Here is a 23,920-nt window from a genome sequence, read left to right on the forward strand (position 1 = left end):
CCTAACCAACGGAGCCGCCCAGGCGCCTCCATTCACTGCAGATTTTAAATGGCAGATTGGTCAGTGAAATTGAAAACAAAGCAATAAAAATTTATCCAATCTGCAGATCAGAGAGAAAATGGGGAAAAAATAAAGATCAGAGTCACAAGAGCCTGTGTGACAATACCAAAGATCAAAAATATACATAAGAATTCTCAAAGAGTCAGAATGGCATAGAAAAATTAAATTTAAGAAAAAAACAACTGGAATTGTCCAAATTACAGATCCAAGAAGCTCAGTAAACCCTAAAGCAAGATAAAAACATACTTAAGTATACCATGTTTAAAATGCCAAAAAACAAAGATAAGCCAAAAATCTTGACAATAGCCAGAGAAAAGGGACAGAGTAAATATACATGAGAACAGTAAGTCTCACAGCCTTCTCGGAAAAACAACAGAGAACAGAAAACAACAGAAAGACATAATTAAAGAGCTGAGAGGAAAAATACGTCAACCCAATATTCTACACCCAGTGAATACATCTTTTAAAAATAGGGGTGAATAAACACACTTTTAGATAAAGAAAATTTGAGAGAATTTGTTGCCAGCAGACCTGCATTAAAAGATACTACAGGATAGTCTTTGGGCTGAAGAAAAAAGGTATCAGCAGGAAATTCAGATCTTTAGGAAGGAGAAAAGACAACGGGAAAAGAAAAATCAAATTAAAAGGGGGGGCACCTGGCTGGCTCACTTGGCAAAGCATGAGACTCTTGATCTCAGGCCCCATGTTGGGCGTGGAGCCTACTTAAAGAGAATACATTTTTAAAAAATTGAGTGGGTAGGGTGCCTGGGTGGCTCAGTGGTTGAGCGTCTGCCTTCAGCTCAGGTCGTGATCCTGGGGCTCTGGGATCCAGTACTGCACTGGGCTCCCTGCAGGGAGCCTGATTCTCCCTCTGCCTGTGTCCCTGCCTCTCTCTGTGGGACTGTCATGAATAAATAAACAAAATCTTAAAAAAAAAAAAAAAAAAAAGAGTGGGTAACAAGAACTATATTTTTCTTAAAAATTTTTTCAAAGATTTTATTTATTTGAGAGGGAGAGAGAGATCGCAAGTGAGAGCATGAGCAGGGAGGAGAAGCAGCAGCCAGCCTCCCCACTGAGCAAGAAGTCCGATGTGGGGCTCGATCCCAGGACCCTGGAATCATGACCTGAGCTGAAGGCAGATGCTTAACCAACTGAGGCACCCAGGTGCCCCTTTTCTCATAAATTCAAGGAAAAATGACAACCTTGTACGGTTAGGTTTACAATGTATGTAGAAGTAAAACATGTGACAAAAGTAGCACAGAGGGTGATGGACAGATAAACAGAATATATGGTTAAGTAATTAGATTTATGCAGTGGGAAGCAGTTAACTATCAGGAAGTAGCATGTATGAGATGGTAACATACTGACTGAGTAGACTTTGCCAACTGAGGTGCATATTTTTAACCCAGGAGCAACCACCCTTAAAAAACTAAGAGGCATAGCTAAGAAGCCAGTAAAGAAAAGAAAACAGAACACCAAAATATATTCAGTTAATCCAAAATTAGCAACAGAAGGGGAAAGTACGAAGGGCAGGTGGAAAACAATATAGAGGACTGTAGACTTGAACCTAATTTTTTTTAAAGATTTTATTTATCATTTGTCAGAGTAAGAGAGAGTACAAGCGGGGGGAGACACAGAGGAAGAGGGAGAAGCAAACCCCCCACTGAGCAGGGAGCCCAATGCTGGACTCCATCCTAGGACCCCAGGATCACAACCTGAGCCAAAGGCAGACACTTAACGACTGAGCAATGCCCTGACTTCAAGCTAATTATACTTAAAATTACATCAAAAGTCAATGGGCTTGTGGAGAGGCAAGAGAGGGGCAAAAGAGATGAACAAAAAACAAAGAGCAATATGGCAGCCTTAACCCTAATCACATCAATAATTACCTCAAAAGTCAGTGAACGAAACATTCCAATTACAATGCAGAGACCGAGGATAACTATAAGCTACCCTACAAGAGACAGACTTTAAAGACAAAAAGCAAGAGCATCATGGATGAAAAACACATCCTTTGTGTACCCTCCTCAGCAAGAACAATTTGGCATCCATCCGCAGATAAAAGTGTCTACAGGAGCTGAGAGATCCGAGAAGTCTCAAAGGCGGTTTGTGAAGACTAGAGAAGGTGACAGCTACTTCGAGTGTTGAAGACAGGATCACAAAACTTCAAGGAACATGAAAAAAAAGAAATCAAGGAAAACTTGACACCCCAAAGGTCACCACAATAATAATCAAACCCAAAGCCACGGAGACCTGCAATTTACCCGATAAAGAATTCAAAATAGGCTCCGCAACAAGATGGCAGACGATAAAGAAAGGGAAGGCACAGAGTTAGTTGTAACAGAATTTCACAAAAAAATCAAAGACGCTTTTAAAGTGTTTGACCCTGAGGCGAATAATGCAGTGGATGTGAGAGAGATCGGAACAATTATCAGGTCGCTAGCAAAGGAGAGCTGCATGACCTGACTGCAGAGGTGTTAGATCCATCCAAACGTGGATTTCTAACTAAGGAAGAATTCGTCAAGTATATGACTGAAGAAGGTGAGCCTTTTTCTCAGGAAGAAATGGAAGAAATGTTGTCCGATGCAATTGACCCAGAATCGAATTCCATTCGTTACAAGGACTACGTAACCATGATGCTGGTAGACGATGGCTAGGTGCCCTGAAGACTTAATTTCTCATTGGAAGGATGACTGTAGAGATAGCCTGGCTTCGTTAGTTTTACATCTTATAATTCCTACATATGCTAATTAATACCTGGTGACAACTATTTCAAGATACTTTGTTTTTTAAAGATGAACATAAATTTATTTTGTACGTCTAGCCTTATAGAATGACAAGCGACTAGTTATTTTAAAGCCGATTCTTTAAAACATTTTAGCATTAAAAAAAAAAAGAATTCAAAATAGCTGTTTTAAGGAAACTCGATGTGAAAGGAGTTTGTCATAGAAAGACAATTTAACAAAATCAGAAAACAACACATGAGCAACATGGATGAGACTTGAAGGCATTATGTCAAGTAAGCCAGACAGAAAAAGACAAAGTACGATCCCACTTACACGTGGAATCTAAAAAGGCTGAACTCAGACAGTAAATGGTGGTTTCCAGGGGCTAAGGGGGCAGGGAAATGCAGAGGTGTTGGTCCAAAGATTCAGTTATGATGAGTAACCTCCGGGAATGGAACGTCCAGCAGAGCGATTAGAGTTAACAGCACCGTATTACATACTTGAAAGCTGCCAAGAGAGTGATCTTTAATGTTCTCACTGCAAAAGAGAAGTGGTAATTATGTGAAGTGATAGGGATATTAATTAATGCTCCTGTGATAATTATTTTGCAATATGGAACTGTATCAAATCAATGCCTAAAACTTACAACAATGTTACATATCTGTTGTATCTCAAAGCTGGGGGGAAAAAATCTACAGAAACAGGTCGTAAGAAAAAGGATGAAAAGAGATGTGCCATGGCAAGGAAGCGTAAGGAAGCTGCTGTGGTTATATTAACATCTGACGCCAGGTATTTCAAGACAAAGTATTATAAGAAATTACAAGGGAACATTTCATAGCAATAGAAGCCATTCATCAAGATCATGTAACTTTAAATAAATATGCAATTAAAAACACAGCTTTTGTACTTTAGGTAATAGTATTCTACCAAAGTTAATTTCCTGGGTTTTTTTTTTAATAGTTTAAGATTTCATTTAAGAGAGAGATAGAGAGAGAACGAGCAGGACAAGGGGCAGAGGGAGCAGCAGACTCCCCACTGCGAAAGGAGCCCAACAAGGGGCTCGAGCCCCGGCCCCGGAGGGTCAGGACCTGAGCTCAAGGCAGACACTTAACCGACTGAGCCACCCAGGCGCCCCTAATTTCCTGGTTTTAATCACTGTGCTTTGGTAATGTAAAAAGTAGGAATTAGATGAAGGTGGATAAAGAACATGTGGGAACTTCCTCAACTATTTTTGCAACTCTTAAGTCTAAAATTAAGAAAAAAAAAAAAAAAAGAACAAAGCTATAAAATTCATGATGCAAAACTCAAACTAAAGAGAATTCACAAAGTTGGGATATTAAAAACCACCCGGGGCACTGAGGTGGCACAGTTGGTTAAGGACCTGCCTCCGGCTCAGGTCATGATCCCCGGGTCCTGCGATCGAAGCCCACGTCAGGCTCCCTGCTCAGCGGGGTGGCTGGCAGCTTCTCCTGCTCCTCTCTCTCTACCCTTCCCTCCTGCTGCTCGTGCTCTAATATAAATAAAATTTTAAAAAACCCAAAAATCTAAACACTCTTGCTTTGTGATCAAGTAGACTATTCCCCCAGCATAAAAAGACCAAAGGGAGACATAGTATCTGAACATGTTGTCAGTCAACTGGACCTGAGAGGACATTCCCAGGAGACCTCAAGAGCTGCAAATTCAAGTTCACGTGGGCTGTCCACCAAGACAAAGAAAAGGTAAAATGTGGATAACCTGCTTCTGAGTAGAAAGAAGAGTCCACATTTGTTGACATGGGCAGAAGGAAACTCTGGGAGAACACGTAAGAGCCTAGTTAGAAAGTCACCTGTGTGTGTATTCACTGCGTGAGGAAGATGGAAAGTGGAACATGATGTAGCAGGAACACATTAAACTTAAAGTTTTCTTCGAACATGAGAACGAACTATTCAAAGCATTAAACTAAATGAATAAAATGACATATTAAGAGCTTGACCAAAAGATCATAAATGCCAAGAATTTAAAGCAGAGCACTTATGACCCAGAACAATCTTATCTTAGCTATTCTTTTCCCTAATGATCAAGAGTTTATACTAAGATTTAGCTAGAAAGAAATTCATGAAAAGTTAAAAGTTTTCACTTAAGCACTTAACTTAAGCACTTAAAAGTTTTCTGAATTGCAACCGCTCACGAGCAAGAGATGAACTACACTACGCACACTCATGAGTGAGTGGCAAGCTCCCATTCAGATGGTGGCCTAGAACATGAGCACCCGGCCTGGCCCCACTGGGGGTGAGCAAAGTGCAGGTGAGGCGCTGAGGAGCCTAGGCCAAGGACAGGGTGGCTCTTTCCAGGTGATGGAATCGCAGGTGATTTCCTCCCAGGGGACAGCAGACCCTCTCTTACCAACTGACTCGGATCTGTCCCTTTTTCAACAATGGACTTGGCGCTCAGGGGTCCTATGTTTTCAGGAGTGACCGACTCGGCTGGTTCCTCTGGAAGCTCTGAAGGCCTACACGGTGCATCTGGAACAGGTTCCTGTTGTCGGGTCCTTATTTTCTCTGCTGGTTTAACTTTCCTTCTTATGACAGCTTCTTCGGTGCTTTCAGATTCATCGCTAATGGGCTTGGCTTTTCTTCTTGGCTGTGGCAAGGTTAGCAGCATGATTGGGTCGGAAAATGCAAGTGCTTGTTACCACCTCTACTGTGATAGTGGAGAGCCTAGCAGAGTGTGAATTTCTTGTTTCCCACCTTCCAGCTTGAACGTAATAGGAAGGGGGCAACGAGATGAGCGGGGTGCGGGGTAACGCAGACCCAAGAGCTCCAGATGTTAAACACAACAACAACAACAAAAAGAGTTCCAGATAAACGCTCCCCTCAGCCCGCTCTGCCTTTGTCGATCATGGTCTAAACAGATGACACGAACGCTATAAAATCGGTCTAAACAGACGACACGAACACTATAAAAATCTCTCGACAGAGAGATTTAAGGACTTAAGATATGAATATATATTTCCCTTTATATGATAAAACTATCTTCTAAAATGTCATATTCTTTCTCAATGTAAAATATGGTTACAGCACATTTTCTCTACTTGCATCCATTTGAAATAGGAAAAGAAATATGTTGCACGATAGGAGAGAGAACACTCCTACATACCTTTTTTGCACTCACTTCTATAGACACGTTTTCACCTTCTTCCACTTCGTAAGTGTGGGACCTGGACCAAAGAACAAACCATCAGGGTCTTGCTCTTATTTCATTGCTTTCACGGGTCTCGTAGAAGTTGCTCATCCACTATTAAGACAAGCTCGATTTAATGAGGAGATTTCTCACTGGTCCAGGGCGGGCCTGCCTCCTTCCCAGGTTTAGGGGTCATGTCCCACCTTCCTGGGCCCAGGCGGCACCAGGTTATTCTTGGGGGGGCAAGCAGGCGTCCCATTCCTGCACCCCCTTGTGGTCACGCCCGGAACTGCGCCCTCCCCGAGTTACCAGGCCCAGGTACACAGGTACACACAGGCCATCATTTCAACTAAACGCTCATCTCCAGACACTAGGCCCATCATTAGGAGATATAAAAGGGAAGACTTTCTTTTTCCTTCGAAAAGGAAAAAACAAAAAAACCTTCCAATGAGAGCTCATTTTTTCATTCAATTCAACACTCACCTAACAGCAACTTCAAAATGCAAAGTACAGTGAATAAAATTACTTTAAAAAATGAGTCACCGGGGATTCCTGGGTGGCTCAGCGGTTTAGCGGCTGCCTTCAGCCCAGAGCGTGATCCTGAAGTCCCGGGATCGAGTCCTGCATCAGGCTCCCTGCATGGAGCCTGCTTCTCCCTCTGCCTGTGTCTCTGCCTCTCTCTCTCTGTCTCTCTCATCAATCAATCAATAAAATCTTAAAAAAAAAAGAATGAGGCACCTTCCTTTAGGTTCAGTGTCTAGTAGGAAGGCTGAAGAGTGGACAGGGCCTGGCCATTGCTGCCCACCCAGGGCTCCAGGACCCAGCGCACTCTGCTGCGCAGCTGCCCGTGGGTCGGCCCCACCACACTCTGAGGCCATCTCTGCCCTGTCCCGACTCTTGCACCTTCAACTTTCATGGAAATATCTACTAATAAGCCTCTTCCATTCTAATTCTGCCTCAGTGTACTTATGGGGACTGGCACAGGCTTTCTCCACCACGCACCCAGATCACGGGGAGCCGGTGGAAGGTGGCAGGCATAGTACAGAGAGCAGACCAGCAGTTTGGGAAGATCGGCCTGGGGGGCGGGGGGGTGCATGGGCCAGTGGGAGAGAGCCATCCGGGAGACAAGGGCCAGCAGGTGGGTGCTGCTGCAGCAATCCTGGTGGGAGGAGCAGGGCCTGGGCCATGGCAGGGGTATGGAGAGAAAAACGTGGACTCTCTGGGTCACCAAAGGCCGACAAATCAGACTGGACTGAGAACAGACCAGGAACGCCTCCCAGGTGACAGCAGGACCCCTAAGCTAAGGACACCACAGGAGCTTGCTGACACCGGGTGAGACAGAAAAGGATGCAGCTTGGTTTTGCCGAATCCAGGCTGCCCCTGGGCATCTGGGGGCCTAAGGCCAGTCTGCAGGATACGGGCCCCAAAGAAAGGCTGGGCAAGACCACCAGCCTCGGGGGGGGGGCAGTGCCATCTGGGTAAGGCCAGGAGAGCAGTACCGGGGGCGGGGGGCGAGGAGAGCTGCAGGACCGGGCATGTCAAGAGGCTGAGAGGCGAAGAGCAAAGACCCAGAGGTCCCTGGGGAGGAGCTGGGGCCTAGATGCTGGAGCCTCCCTGAGTCCTGGGATCGTCTCTCCCCAGTGCAGCCTCTACACCCACATACAGACCCGAGCTTACCCAAATAATGTCTCTTATTTGGGCTTCTCACGCCCTCAAACCCAAGATGGCCAAGAACGTCCACGTGGTTAAATACGATGCACACCCCGCCCTTCCCTCACTAGCATCGGACCCTCCTGCCCACCCCCCAGCGCACAGGCACACGCACTCCCTCTGCTGCACACGGGCCTAGCTTCCTCCCTGCACCCCGAGCTCCCTTTCTCCTCTCCTTTGCAAGCTCCTACCTCCTCCCGCACAGGTGGGTCTGCAAGCGGTGCCCCTGCCCCTGTCCGGGCCTTGCTGTTCCCAGGCTGCAGCCTCCCCGCGAGCTCTCCCAGTGCCCCCGGCGCCCTACCACCGAGAGCCAAACTTCAGCCTGCACTCCAGCTCAGGCCTCTCCCTTGGGGCTCCTGACCCAAGTACATGACCCTGGACTCTGACATCTCTGCACCATGCTTGCCATCGCCTCACGATGACCAGGGTTACTCAGTCTTCTAGCAACCCCAGCTTGGTCCGAGGCAGGATCACTGACCCTCGCATACAGACCGCAGCTCCTCCCCAGCCTCCTGGAGCCAACCCCCATCACTACGCCCACTGATTAACGTCCTATTTCTTAAACTCCTTTGCTTTTCCCTCTCAGTCACAATCACCCTCGTCCTCCCGGCCCTAGGCTACTGAAACAGCCTCCAAACTGGTCTTCTCCAGCCCACCCCTGCCTCTCTCAAATCCATTTTCCACACAGCAGTCAGAGGGATAGTTTTTAAATGCAGACCAGGCCACACCACTCTTGCTTAAAATTCTCTAACTGTGGAGCTTAATGACAAAACTCCTTACCAGGTATAAAAGATGGGGTTAGGTGTGGCTACAGATAGCAGAAGACACACCTCCCAAATGGTTTAAACAAGACACTTTATTTCCCTCTTGATAAAACTTGAGAGATAATTCATGGAAATCTGCACAATCCCACCACGACCAGGGACCCAGATTGCATCCATTTTACTGCTCCACTTTCTCAGGACACCGCCTCATGGTCCACACTGGCTGCTCAAGCTTCCACTGTCACACCCCATTCCCACCATAAGGAAGAAGGAAGGAGCAAAGAATCTTCCCGATGAAGACACTTAGAGAAGCTGCAGATGCTTCTTTGGCCATGATGTAAAGACACTTTAGCTGCAGGAGAAACCAGGAGGTGCTTTCTTCATTCTGAGACAGCCACGGGCTCAGCTAAAACTGAACACCCTATCACTAAGAAGGGGAACACCCTGGGGCAGGCAGCTAGCAGTCTCTACCAATCATGACAAAGGATAACCACCTTGCAGTGTGCTCCCCTCTTCAGTCTATTTACTGAGTCATCCCACAGACTCCTTCCAGTCCCACAGACTCCCTCTGTCCCTCCCATCGCAGTTCCCCTCTGCCTGCCATTCATCTGCACAGAATGTTCGTTCCTCACTTCATTCCACCAACCTAATTCCCATCACAGTGTCACACCCTTTCCCACGAGGTTCATCAAGGATTCTTCATTAATATCTACAGCTCCATAAGCTTCAGGAGGAAAAGGATTATGTCCATTCTCAGTTATTATTGTACATCCATCCAAAGCCTAACACAGTGCCTGGTATGTAGTTGGTGCTCAACAAATGCTGAAAAATACAAATACTAGAAAGCTACCATTTGAAAGGTTACTGTGTGCCAAACCAGTTTTAGTTTTAAGAACTTAAGATCAATTTATCTTAAAAGAATCATATAATACAGACTATATTATTATTTCACTTTCCAGATGAAGGAATTTGGAAGTGAAAGGTCTTGCCCAAGGTCAAATACTTTAGAAGTGGCATAGCAAGGATATGAACCAGCACAACACACACTAGGTTGTGGGCCAGTCACCTTAACCATGGCACTACACTTACACTGCAAGAATGAATTGAAACATTCATTGAACACCTACCAGGTGCCAAGTGGTGTTCTAGGCAAATGAAGTATCTAAAATAGGCAAATTCATAGAATCGTGTTCTTTTTAAACTATTCCAAAAAAACAGAAATGGAAGGAAAACTTTCAAATTCATTCTTTGAGGCCAGCACGACCCTAATATAATACCAGAGCCAGATAAAGACACTACAAAAAAAGAAAACTACAGGCCGATATTACTGATGAAAATCCTCAACAAAGTACTGCAAACTGAATCCAATAGCACATTAAAAAAAAAAAAATCATTCACCACAATCAAGTGGGATGCATGCCTGGGTTCCAAGGGTGATTCAGTATCTGCAAATCAATCAAGGTGATACCTCATGTCAATAAGAGAAAGGAAAAGAACCACGTGATCATTTCAATAGATGCAGAAAAAGCATTTGACAAAGTACAACATCCAGTCAGGGATCCCTGGGTGGCGCAGCGGTTTGGCGCCTGCCTTTGGCCCAGGGCGCGATCCTGGAGACCCAGGATCGAATCCCACATCGGGCATCCCGGTGCATGGAGCCTGCTTATCCCTCTGCCTGTGTCTCTGCCTCTCTCTCTCTCTATCATAAATAAGTGAAAGTTGAAAAAAAAAACTAAAAAAAAAAAAAAAAAACATCCAGTCATGATAAAAACCCTCAACAAACTGGGTTTAGAGGGAATATAGCTCAACATAACAAAGGCCATATATGAAAAACTCACAGCTAACATGGTCCTTAATGGGGAAACACTGAGAGCTTCTGCCCTAAAATCAGAAACAAGAAAAGGATGTCCATTCTCACAGCTTTCATTTAACACAGTACTGGAAGTCCGAGCCACAGCAATCAGACAAGAAGAAACAAAGAAATCCAAATTGGTAAGGAAGAAGTAAAGCTTTCACCATTTGCAGATGACATGATACTATATTTAGAAAACCTTAAAGACTCCACCAAAAAACTGCTAGAACTGATAAATTCAATAAAGCCACAGGATACAAAGTCAAGGTACAGCAATCTGTTGCATTTCTATATACCAAGAATGAAGCAGCAGAAAGAGAAATTAAGGAATCAATTCCGTTTACAGTTGCACCAAAAATAATAAGATACCGAGGAATAAACCTAACCAAAGAAGTGGAAGACCTGTGCTCTAAAAACTATAAAACACTGATGAAAGAAATTGAAGATGAATGGAAAAGCATTCCAAGCTCATTGATTGGAAGAACACATATTGTTAAAATGTCTACACTACCCAGAGCAATCTACATATTTAATGCAGCCCCAATTAAAATACCAAGAGCAGTTTTCACAGAACTAGAAAAAGCAATCTTAAAATTTGTACGAACCCCAAAGACCTTGAATAGTCAAAGCAATCTCGAAAAAGGAAAGCAAAGCTAGAAACATCACAATTCCGGGCTTCAAGTTCTAGAACAAAGCTGCAGTCATCTAAACAGTATGGTACTGGCACAAAAACGAACACACAGCTCCACAGAACAGAACAGAAAACCCAGAAATAAACCTATAATTATATGATCAATTAATTTTTGACAAACCAGGAAAGAATATCCAATGGGAAAAGGTTAGTCTCCTCAACAAATGGTGTTGGAAAAACCGGACAGCTAACATGCAAAAGAATGAAACTGGACCATTTTCTAACACCATACACCAAAATGAATTCAAAATGGATGAAAGACCTAAATGTGAGACCTGAAGCCATCAAAATTCTAAAGAACAACACAGGGAGTAACTTCTTTAACAGTGGCCATAGCAACTTCTTACTAGGTACATCTCCTGTGGCAAGGGAAACAAAAGCAAAAATAAACTATTGGGACTTTATCAAGATGAAAAGCTTCTGCACAGCAAAGGAAACAAATCAACAAAATTAAAAGTCAACCTTTGGAATGGGAGAAGATATTTGCAAATGATATATATGATAAAGGGTTAATATCTAAAACATATAAAGAACTTATGAGGGGTGCCTGGGTGGTTCAGTTGGTTAATTGTCTGCCTTCGGCTTGGGTCATGATCCCAGGGTCCTGGGATCAAGCCCCACATCAAACTCCCTGCTCAGCGGGGAGCTGGCTTTTCCCTCTCCCTCTCCCCTTGCTCGTGTTAACAAATAAAACCTTTAAAAAACATTTATTTCTTAAATTAAAAAAAAAAGAACTTATAAAACTCAACACCCAAAAGCCAAATGATCCAATTAAAAAATGGGGAGAAGACTCGAATAGACATTTCAAGTGCATATATATTTAAGTGTATACATGTAAACATTTCATGTGTGTACATAAATAAATATATGTGTATATATATAAATATATATACACACACACACACACAAACACAACAGAATGTTAGCCATCGAAAGGAATGGAAACTTGCCATTTGCAATGACATGGATGGAGCTAGAGAGTATTATGCTAAGTGAAGTCAGTTAGAGAAAGACAAATACCATAGGATTCTGTTCATATTTGGAATTTAAGAAACAAAACAAAGGAGCAAAGAAAAAAAAAAAGAGCAAGAGGCAAACCAAGAAACACTCCCAAATACACAGAACAAACTGACGGTCACCAGAGAGGAGGGCAGTGCCAGGACGAAGTAGGTGGTGGGATTACGTAGTGCACTTGTGAAGAGAACCCGAACCCGGTGACTGCAATTAACATAAAAACTTAAAAAACAAAAGCTTCTCCCTCCTTCCCTAACTCAAAGCTAAACCACCTTCACAGGCATGTTTCCGAGAATAATCAGTTGTCAATTAAAATTACTACAGGGCTTTTTAGACTAAATTGGACTTTTATAATTGAGATATAATTGACATGTTAGTCTCAAGTGTACAACATAATGCTCTGCTACCTGTATATACTCCAAATGATCTCCACAAGAAATCTTTAACATCACCAGACGGAGCTACAAAATTTGTTTTTCTTGTGACGAGAACTGTTAAGATCTACTCTCTTAGCAACTTTCAACACACAACACAGTACAAACTACAGTCATCCTGCTGTAATTACATCCTCAGGACTGTTTTTTCCCTAGAAACTCATACCTATAAATAGTTATTATACATAATGTTAATTTTTGAAAACAAGTTTTTCTGTACAGTTCTCTGGAGGAAAAAAACCTAAGTTGGCTCCAAAGATCTTTAAAAAGCTTTAGTTTTATAAGCTTATATTTAAAAAGCTTCTCAGAAATCCAACTGGCCACCAATAAGTGACAGCTTAAAATATAACCATACCTTTTCTTTGCTTCTTTTCCTTGAGGATTCAAAGGGCTGGATGACCCGCAGTGTCTGGAGAATTCTTCTTCATCAGCGTAGATAGCAGTGCTGTGTAAAGGAGGATCTACGAAAGATTTTTTTTTTTTTTTTTTTTAAGTACAACTTTAAAAGCTGGCAGCTTGGGCAGTATTTACATTTGTTCCTTTTCAATGGCAATCTCAGTTTTAATTACTTTCTTTTTTGTTTAATGTTTTATTTACTCATGATAGACACAGAAAGAGAGAGAGAGAGGCAGAGACATAGGATGAGGGAGAAGCAGGCTCCACGAAGGGAGCCCGACGTGGGATTCGATCCTGAGACTCCAGGATCGCGCCCTGGGCCAAAGGCAGACACTAAACCGCCAAGCCCACCCAGGGATCCCCTCGGTTTTAATTTCTAACGATTACAGAGGCTACTTACCTCCCAAATGTTTTTGAGCTCGCAATGAGAAATTTATACCGTTTCACTAGTAAATACGTGAACATTTAACAGTTATGACCTGTATTACTGTACTTATGTACTATATGGAAATTTTTTTAATGAGCTAAAAGAAATCTAAATAGGGAGGCTGACATTCTCTGTCCCCACCTGATGGAGCATCACGGCTCTACTTAAGAGACCACTGCTGGGAAAGACACAGACAGGACTCAGGATAAAGAACACTCTTGTACCTGCTCAGGTCAAAAGGGACCTCAGCACCCCAGGGCCAGGGCCAGCTGCCCGCATGCTGGGAGAGCTTAGGGGAGGGAGGGGGCAGCCAGGAAACTGCTGTTCCTGGGGCCAAGCTCCCATTTGTTCAGGCTCAAATTTTAGCATGGCGTGTAGATTTAAAACACATGTGTGCAAATAACAGCTGCTTAAGCAATGAACCTATCAATGCCTGATTTTTAAGCTAATGGCTCTGCGGTGCCCTCAACTAGGCAAAGGAATTTATTTACTACTGCAAACAACAAAGAATAAAAGAGAAAGAAACCAATCCTGAACCTCCATGTGTAACCAGTCATCCAAACCAGACTCTCATATAAAGAGAGAACCCAATTTTATTTAAGATTTGATCTATTCATTCATGAGAGACAGAGAGCAGCAGGCTCCTCTCAGGGCACCCAAAGTGAGACTTGGTCCTTGGACCTGGGATCACATACCCTGAGCCAAAAGCAGACACTCAACCGCTGAGCTACCCAGGCATCCCGAGAACCCAATTTTAATAAGATATATAATCCAATTTAAAAATAGATACATGATCTGAATAGATAGCTCCTAAAAGATACATAAATGGCCCATAAGCACACAAAAGGATGTTCGACATCATTAGCCACTGGGGAAATACAATTCAAAACCACAATGAAGTACCATTTCACATTCATTGGGCTGGCTATCATCAAAAAAAAAAAAAAAAAAACAACAACAACAAAAACAGGAAAACGAAGTGAGGATGTGGGAAAACTGGAACCCATGTGTATTGCTAATGGAAACGTCACACAAATGTTGCAGCCTCTGTGGGAAATGGCATGGCAAGGCCTCAAAAAAGTGCACATATGACCCAACAACTCTACTTCTGTATATGGACCCCGAAGAAGTGAAAGCAGGGACTCAGATGTTGGTGTGTCCGTGTTTACGGCAGCATTACTCACCATCATCAAAAGGTAGAAGCAGTGTCCATTGACACATAAACAGATATACACAGAGGATGGAATATTATTCACTTTTCAAAAGTAAATTCAGACACTTGCTACAACAAGGATAGACTTTAGAGACATACTGCTAAGTGATAAAAAAAAGACACGACTAGAAAAATACTGGAGGGATCCTCTCATATAAGTATCTCACTAGAGTAGTTAAGGTTCTAGAAAAAGTCGAGCTGTGGAGTGTGAAGAACAAAGAGCTATTGTCTAACGGGCAAAGACTCTCAGTTGGGGGGAAATGGGAAGGTTGTGGATGTGGGTGGTGAGGGCAGCTGCATGATAGCGTGAATGTACTGATACCACAGAACTATACTTTTAAAAATGGTCAAAATGGTTAATTTTATGATTATGTATATGTTATCACACAAACACAATTGCGAATCCACTTCACACTCATGGCCAGAATCAAAAAGTCAGGTGATTACAAGAGCTGACCAAGCTGCGAGGAATCAGGAACCTCATGCATTGCTGGGTGGGGGGTGGTTCACTCACACTGGCCCCAAAGTGGAAACAACCCAAGTAGACATCAACTGATGAATGGAGAACAAAATGAGGTATATTCAACAACAGATTATTGAGCTAAAACATTTTCAGGAGGGGTGCCTGGGTGGCTCAGGGTGCGATCCCAGAGTCTTGGGATCGAGTGCCACATCAGGCTCCCCTCAGGGAGCTTGCTTCTCCCTCTGCCTGTGTCTCTCATGAGTAAATAAATAAAATCTTTTAAATAAATAAATAGAACATTTTTAGGAATGACGTACTGACACTCACTACAATACAGACAGACCTTGAAAACACTATGCTGAATGAAAGAAGTGAGTCACAAATGAAGAGTGTATGACTCCATTTATACAACAGGCACACCCAGAGTCAGGAAGTAGGTGTATGGTTGCCAGAGGCTGGAGGGGAGGAGGGGTAGGGAGTGATTGTTAATGGATACAGAATTCCTTGCTGAGGTGACTAGAAGTTTCTGGAATACGCAATGGTGATGGCTGTACAATTCTGTGACCACATGACAGTACTATTGAATTGTATACTTGAATATAGGGAAATTTTTGATAATTGAACTACATCCCAATTGAGAAAATTATGTGGGGGTGCCCAGGTGGCTCAGTCGGTTAGGCATCTGACTCATGATTTCAGCTCAGGTCATGATCTCAGGGTTGTAAGATCAAGCCCCATGCTGGGTGTGGAGCCTGCTGAAGATTCTCTCTCCCTCTCCCCCACTTCTCCCTCTCTAAAAAAAAAATAATAATAAGATATAAAAGTAAAAAGTTACATGGTTTCTTTTGAATTCAATCTTTTACATTTAAATTTCCCTTAAGTAATTAAAACATTTAATCAAGCCATAACAAAAGATGTATTCTGGTAATGATTACTTTTCATCTTATAAAATATTTTTATTAACAGAAGATTGGATTAGAAAATATTAGACCCTTAATTAAAAATGTGTGAGAGGGTACAGGTGTTCAAAATTGCCCTTAAAACTTATTCCAACAAAAATATCTGATCACTGCTGATCTAAATGTGGGGGCACCTGGCACCTTCTGTTCATTTTTGGTCTCTGGAGTGGCCAGTGACACGGACAGAAGTGGTCCCATTTGGACAACTCACATACACCTGTTCAACCGGGTCGCAGCCCTGTTTTCCTTACACTCCAAGGAACCCAAGTGAAGCTCTCCCTGCGCTCTCCTGAAGCAACCTCTGCCTCAGTGTATTAAAAAAAAGGGAAAAATGCCCCTCTTCTTCTCCCTAAATTAAAGCCCCTTACTGAAGGACTCTATTGGTGGTATGCAGTGAGAAATAGAGTTCATATCCTTCTTGTTAACAGAGCACCAGAACAGGTGTCCAACAGGACTGGCTTGTGGACAAAAGCTACTAGAAGAGTTCTACCTTGATACGTGTTAATAAGAGTTCTTAGTTCCAATGTAACTATAAGTGGGAAAAATTAAGCCAAATTACCAAGTACTACCCGGAACACTACAGTCACATGCAGACAACAGATTTTTATATGTGGAGATATTCCCGTATTTTTATTAGTAACGGGCCAAAAGCTTTTAGGATGAGGATTTAAAATACTAACCAAAGACGTCATAAGGTTCGTCATCCTTCTCGTTTTCACCCAGCCTGTTGATGCTGAAGACACCAGAATTATCCGGAAAATCAAACACATCAGTGGGTTTCTGTTTTGGGCCAGTTTTCTAAAGGCAAATAAAGTCAAAGTCATTGAATTGGCTATAGCAAAAAAGAACATTACGAAGCTGATTTAGTTAGCAAGGATAATCCTGATGTAGGAACAAGAGAGGGGCGGATGGGGCTAGGCAGGGAAAGATAAGGGAAAGGCCCCAGAGTCAGGCTCCTACCCATCTTAAGAAAACAGAGATAAGACCATAAAATCAGAAAGAAAAAAAAAAAAAACACCTGGCTCCCTAGCTCCCAAAGGTTAGGGAGTATCCCTCCTGAATGGCTACTAAGTAATCACAGAAGCCCCAGATACAGAGAAATGTTGAGAAAATATTAACCCGGGACAAGGAACACTTTGTGCTCATATTTACCAAAAAACATCTTGTTTGTTACAAGTCCACCAGGTTTGTTTTAAATATAGACATGATATTCACAAATCCACCTACACCTACAAGACATTTACCAAGTTCCCTGGGCAGTTTCCTATAAAAAACAACCATTAAAGCCCTAAATCCCAACCCTGGCGGGACCCCTCTCATTTTTGAGGGACCCCTCTCACTTTTGAGCTCGTTCTCTGTAACTCTGCTTAATAAACCTCAATTACTTGGCTCTGCTGTCGGCGAGATTCAGTCTTCGACTCTGTGAGACAAGAGCCGAGCACTCCCGTGTCACTGCTGCCTAAAGAAGTGATCCTTAACAACTTCTGGGGGGACGGTCAGAGGGACACAGACCCCCTTTGACAAATGAAGGGAGGAACTGGCAACCTTTATGCTAAGGGGCCAGAGAGTAAATGTCCTAGGCTTTTCGTCTGTTCCAACTACTCAACGGTCTGACAGCAGATGGTGACAAGGCAGAAAGAATAAACACAGCTGTATTGCAATAAAACTTTATGAGTACGGAAATTTGAATCCTTTTCCCTGATCATGAGATATTCTTATTTTACTTCAACCATTTAAAAATGTGAAAATCGGGACACCTGGGTGGCTCAGCAGTTGAGGCTCTGCCTTCGGCCCAGGGCATGATCCTGGGGTCCTGGGACCGAGTCCCGCATCGGGCTCCCTGCACGGAGCCTGCTTCTCCCTCGGCCTGTGTCTCTGCCTCTGTCTCTCATGAATAAATAAAATCTTTAAAAAGAAAATAAAAATAAAATTGTGAAGATCATTCTTCGCTCACAGGGTTGTACAAACACGGGGCAGGTTAGATTTGGTCCATGGACCATAGTTTGCTGACTCCTGATCTCGGAACGCTCTGGGCCCTCTCCCCAGAAATATGTCCATCTACCTGGAAGTTCATAAGGATACACAGAGGTAAAAACTCTCTCAACCAAAGGAGAGACAAGGGTTTATGATTTAATACAATAACAAGCCCCATGAAGTTTGCTACCTCAAATACCCATGAATAGAGCAAAACCTCCACAAAATGAGAAAAATGTCCATCATAACTCTGGAAAATGTGGAAGGGTGCCATTGACAGGTAAGAAAATACAAGGAAATTCTGGAAGACATAAAGGAGGCGGAATAAACCTGAGTGGAATGCCAGAGAAGAGTAGCTGACCGACCCTCCATCCTCCCTGAGGCAAACGGGCCTCCGAGAGATCGGGAAAGCTAAGCAGTCCACCCCGGGAACTCGGGACTTCGGCCAGAGCAGGCTGGGAGCAGGGCCGAAGAACTAGAGAAACCCATGCCAGGTACGCAGGATTTTAGCCACCCAGGGCAGACTGCTGAGAGACACCCACCCACAGAACAAGCAAGCTACGGCTGGGGTGGGAGCCCAGAGCCGAACCCAACCCTGCAGGGGGGGTCCCAGGCCTCCCACAGGACGAGAGCCACCCTCTGAAGGCAGGGGCAGGGGTTAGGGCAGCAGGTGCAGAGAGAGTACGTAAGGCAGGAGGGCAGGGCGGGGGCAGACAAAACCCCCGACCCCCTGCACCCTGAAAGTGGCCACTCTCAGACATCATTAACGTGGGTTTCCACTGCCAAGTGGACAAGCTACTGGAAAATAATTTGAAATGAGCTACACAGACGGCTGAAGAAATGTACCTGCCCTTAACATATTTTTTTTTTTTTAGATTTTATTTATTTATTCACGAGAGACAGAGAGAGAGAAAGGCAGAGACGCAGGCAGAGGGAGAAGCAGGCTCCCTGTGAGGAGCCCAACGTGGGACTCGATCCCAGGACCCCAGGATCACGCCCTGAGCCGAAGGCAGATGCTCAACCGCTGAGCCACCCAGGCGTCCCTTAGCATACATTTATTTAGGGCAGCCCAGGTGGCTCAGCGATTGAGCGCTGCCTTCAGCCCAGGATGTGATCCTGGGGACCCCGGATCGAGTCCCACATCAGGCTCCCTGCATGGAGCCTGTTTCTCCCTCTGCCTGTGTCTCTGCCTCTTTCTTTCTCTCTCATGGATAAATAAATAAAATTCTTAAAAAAAAAAAAAAGAAAAACACAAAAAAATCCGTTTAAGACCCTAAAGAGAAACTATAATATGGACTAAATGAATAGCACGAACTCATAAAACTATTAAAAACAAATGGAGAAGTGGTTAAGTGAAAAGAGCAAAACAGAGTTGTACACTTTTATAAGACATCGACTAAAAAAAAAAAAAAAAAAAAAAAAAGACATCAACTATCCAAATGAAAAGAGGAAAAAAAAAAAAAAACCTAGGCCCAGAAAAAAAAAGATTTAAAATGTTAACAGTGGTCAAAGGTGGAAGGAAAAGGAATATGCTTTTCATCACAATAAAACACTGAGTTTCCCAAGCGAAATCTACAAGATTCGAAGCTTCCCAGGAAAGGTATGTTATATTTTGTATCATCGATTATGAGATAATCACATTAAAATACAAAGATAACTTACATCTTTTGTGGCATGTGTTCTTCTTACAGTGTTCTCTGAAGATCTCACACTATTAAAGAACAAAAACACACACAAGGGGAAATATTTAAAATAACTGGGGAAACACCATAACTTGGCAACCCTTTCTAAGCATTTTTTCCCCAAATCATATTCCTCGATCGTTGCATGAATAGCACACACCCAGTGAAAGTCAGCTTCTGGCAAAGTCCTTTTAGAAAACAGCACCTGTGTCTCACAGGATAGTTTTTACAGGTTAGATCACATCAGCAGTGTACAAAATCACACATCTCTCTCCTTCAGGGACGCAGATACTCTTAATCCTGCTGGTGTCCTTGCCCCTGTGGACAAGTCAACAGCAATGACTGACAGTTGCTGCAGAACTGAGCGAAAGGGAGGCACGCTGGCATTTATGAAGCACCTGCACCTGTTCCGTCGGCACCTGGCTCTCGCAAGTACGTTTTCTCACTTAGCTCTAACAGTCCTACCAGGTAGGCGTGAGTCCCGTGTTGCAGACGTATATTTGGCCAAAGTAGCATAGGGCCAAGGAGGAGAAACCTGCATTAAAATGCGCATCAGTTCAAATCCAGAGCTTCCCTCTTTCCACCCCCTCATGCCCCTCCACTGGGCATTAGGATAAAACGATAAAGTCATGTATCTTCGAGCTTAAAGTAAACAAGATGTGAAAACAGTGACTAAGGGGCACCTGGGTGGCTCAGTCGGTTAAGCGTCTGCCTTTGGCCCTTTGGCTCAGGTCATGAGCCCAGGATCCCAGGAACGAGCCCCCCCGCATTGGGCTTCCTGCTCTGCAGGGAGTCTGCTTCTCCCTCTGCCTCTGCTCCTCCCCCTGCCCTGACTTTACACGTCACACAAGCACCCACTTGTGAATGGCAAAATCAGCTTAGTATGTCTGCATCATATTTGAGTAACGTTTTTATTTGATAGAATTTGAAACCTACAGAGAAAGTACAAGCGTAAGAACATCCTGCATTCCTTTGCCCAGATTCACCAATTATTTACATTTTGTCTCCTATGCTTTCTATGTGTACGTGTAAACTAGAGACGAAGTGCACCTTTACCCCTAAATAATTCAGTGTGACTCTAAGAAACAGAACATTATATTGCATAGTCACGGTACAATTTCCAAATTAAGAAAATTAACACTGATGGGATTATATAATCTACAGTCCGCATCCAAATTTCATCCATTGCCCCATAATATCCTTAAAAAATTTTTTTTCCTGCGTTTTCAAAAAGGAAATACAAAAGAATAGAAGATTGCACTGGTCATTGTACTATACATGTGTAGTATAAACTTATGAACAGTGATGTAAAATGTCATTACTGTGAATCACAAACAAAAACGCTGAATTCCTGGGACGCCTTGGTGGCTCAGTGGTTGAGCTTCTGCCTTTGGCTCAGGGTGTGATCTCGAGGTCCCGGGACTGAGTCCCTGCAGGGAGCCTGCTTCTCCCTCTGCCTGTGTGTCTGCCTCTGTATGTCTCTTATGAATAAATAAATAAATCTTAAAAAAAAAAAAAAAAGCTGAACTCCTTAGAGCAGTGGTTCTGAAATTTCAGGCATCGGAATCACCTGGAGGGCTTCAAACAGTGCGTGGCCCCAGCCCCCCAGAGTTTCTGATTCAGTAAACCAGGGAGAGGGTCCAAGACTTTGCATTCTTTTTTTCCCCAAAGATTTTATTTATTTATTCATGAGAGACAGAGAGAGAGAAAGAGGCAGAGACACAGGCAGAGGGAGAAGCAGGCTCCATGCAGGAAGTCCGACGTGGGACTCGATCCCAGGTCTCTAGGATCAGGCCCTGGGCTGAAGGTAGCGCTAAACCTGGGCTGCCTGAGACTTTGCATTGTAACAACTGCAAGCGAACCACACCTTAAGAACCACAGCTTTAGGGATCCCTGGGTGGCTCAGTGGTTTAGTGCCTGCCCTTGGCCCAGGATATGATCCTAGAGTCCCGGGATCAAGTCCCACGTCAGGCTCCCTGCATGGAGACTGCTTCTCCCTCTGCGCCTCTCTCTCTCGTAAATAAGTAAAATCTTAAAAACAAAACTTCGCTTTATTGGATTCTCAGCTCCAAAGAAGTCAGAACAGGTATTCATTTTATGACATTTTATGATTCTAGGGTTCCAAAAAGTTCCAAAAAGTGACCGATCGATGGTCACACAGCCAAGTAACAGGACTAGAAACCAGATTGCAAAACTTCTTATCCTCCTCTCCACTGCCTCCTGCCTCCTCTGTGCTTAAGAAAAGGTCAGGTTTCCTCCTTACCTTATATTGAAGAGGAGCAAGGTGAGGTTTCCATCTTTGGAAACCTCTGTGATACCATGTGTAAGATTTTTGGTGTAAGTGCACCAGTGTGGTTTTTTTTTGGGGGGGGGGGTGGCGGGGGGTGGATGAACAGATTTCAGGAGTCTCCAAGGCAGGAATGTGATCTGTATATGCACCCGCATATAGATGTTGAGAGGGGGAGAGAAACAGGAGAGCGGCAGTAGGGGGAGAGAAACAAACACTACCTGGCCTACCAGAATAAGCTTAACTCGAGGCAGGTGATGTTCCGGGCTCCCGCATTCCTTCCCGATTCTCCTCCCCTCCTTGGGAGATCTTCCCTTCTTCCCCACCAGCCACAGGAGCCTAGTCTCAGTTTATTCTACCTGGCTGCTCTGCCCTGCTCCAGCCTCTCCCCTGCGCTCTGCCTGCCTCACCTTCCCCAGTTGGCTCACTTACAAATGCCCCCTTCTCCAGTCTTCCCAGGGCCCAGGAGGAACTCCTGCATGTCTGCGTGACCTTGTGCACCAACCACAGCAAGCCAAGCCCCCTTTCAGCCAGGAGCCCACAGGGCGTTAGGCTACGCTCTAGACACAGCCAGCCGACAGGTGTCAATGAACCCATTAAAAATGAAATTTGGGGGGTCCCTGGGTGGCGCAGCGGTTTGGCGCCTGCCTTTGGCCCAGGGCGCGATCCTGGGGACCCCGGATCGAGTCCCACGTCGGGCTCCCGGTGCATGGAGCCTGCTTCTCCCTCTGCCTGTGTCTCTGCCTCTCTCTCTCTCTGTGTGACTATCATAAATAAATAAATTATTTTTAAAAAAAATGAAGTTTGAGGGAGCAGTCTGGCAGCCTATATTTAAATATTTTAGTATATGCGCTGCCGAAGCGAGCACTCAATGCATGCCCTTTGTGATTAACAGAAAACCCAACTGCTTGGCCCATCCTGGAGCGCCCCTTTTAAAAAATAACAAGCGGCGGCCAGGTCCCCCAGCTGGAGGTTTGGTTCCGCTTTAAGGTCCACGTTACCCAAACAGCAGGGTTTTGAAAATAAGACCACTGACTAGCAGCCCGAGTGCAACTTTGCTAAAATGTACCGTCTGGCAAGCAGCAGGTACCAAAGGAGCTCCCGCTGGGTATTTTGTTACAAAATATTTTGAGCCGGCTTTAGGCCACGCCCACGCACGTAAAGCTCACCTTAGCTAACCTTCTTTCCCCCGCTCCAGGCAGTTTTGGGCCCTCACTCCTCCGCGCCCCGCCGCAACCCTACGCGCTCGGATTATTTCCATTTTACGGACCGAGGCCGCGGGCGAGCTGCACGGTGGCCGGGCCAGGGAGCCTCGCTGCGCAGCGCGAACAGCCCCGAGCGGCACCGACCCTGCAGGACAGGACGGAGATAGAGCCTGTCCCCGTGCGCGTCCCCCACGGGGGCCGCGGGGCTTACCTGCCCCGCTCGGGGGTCCGCACCCGCCACGACGACGCCATCCGCGGCCACCGCTTCCCGCGCGCAACCGGCCACTCAAACTCCCCGCCAAACCCCGCGCCGCTCCGAGCAGCCAATCAGGGCCGCGCACGCTCGCCGAGGGCCCGCCCCCCACCCCCGCGCTCCACGCCCCTCCCCGGACCTGGGAGCTAGAGCGGGCGCGGGGCTCCTCCCCGCCCCGGAGCGCGAGGGAAAACCCGGCCTGGAATACAGGGAAGCTGGAGTCCGCACCTCACAAACAGCCGCTGATGTTTGGTCCCTGAGCCGTCTGCATTTGCCGGGCTTTTCCTCCCACCCTTGCGGGCCGCGCTGGTTTCCGAGGCTCCGGAGGCGCGTGGCCCCGCCCATGGGGCGGGGAGGGGGCGGGGCCGCAGCTGAGAAGAGGGGCGGGGCCGCCTTCGGGGACGATCGTACCGCGCAGGCGCTAAGGCTCCCGCGCAGTGGAGCGAGGCGTTGGCCGCAGGGCGCGGTGTGGCTCCGCCGCGGCCCTGCACTAGCCTGGCTTGGTCTGGGCGGGGCGTGCTTTCACCTCTGATCCAGTTTCCTCGTTGTAGATGCGGAGGGCCCCTTCCGGAGCTAATATTGTATTCTTTTCTTTGGGTTTAAAAATGTATTATTCTGCAAAGGAATGTTGGGCCCATGGGACGCCTGCGT

General features: G+C 45.0%; 1 protein-coding gene and 1 pseudogene across 1 annotated transcript in view; one reads left to right on the forward strand and one right to left on the reverse strand.

Moving 5' to 3' along the window:
• CENPU (centromere protein U) overlaps positions 1-23,328 on the reverse strand; it is a 36,977-nt gene extending 13,649 nt beyond the window's left edge. The window contains exons 1-6 of the mRNA XM_077848703.1: positions 23,228-23,328; positions 19,505-19,553; positions 16,549-16,666; positions 12,766-12,871; positions 5,922-5,982; positions 5,169-5,405 (exon numbers count right to left, since the gene is read on the reverse strand). Of these exons, the coding sequence (XP_077704829.1) occupies positions 5,169-5,405; positions 5,922-5,982; positions 12,766-12,871; positions 16,549-16,666; positions 19,505-19,553; positions 23,228-23,268 (612 nt within the window). The 5' untranslated portion in view covers positions 23,269-23,328. The remainder of the gene's footprint in view (positions 1-5,168; positions 5,406-5,921; positions 5,983-12,765; positions 12,872-16,548; positions 16,667-19,504; positions 19,554-23,227) is intronic.
• Positions 2,178-3,187, forward strand: LOC144284320 (dynein regulatory complex protein 8 pseudogene; annotated as a pseudogene).
• Positions 23,329-23,920: the final 592 nt, after the last annotated feature.

This window comes from Canis aureus, chromosome 15, assembly GCF_053574225.1.
Source record: "Canis aureus isolate CA01 chromosome 15, VMU_Caureus_v.1.0, whole genome shotgun sequence".
Taxonomy (NCBI): Eukaryota; Metazoa; Chordata; class Mammalia; order Carnivora; family Canidae; genus Canis; species Canis aureus.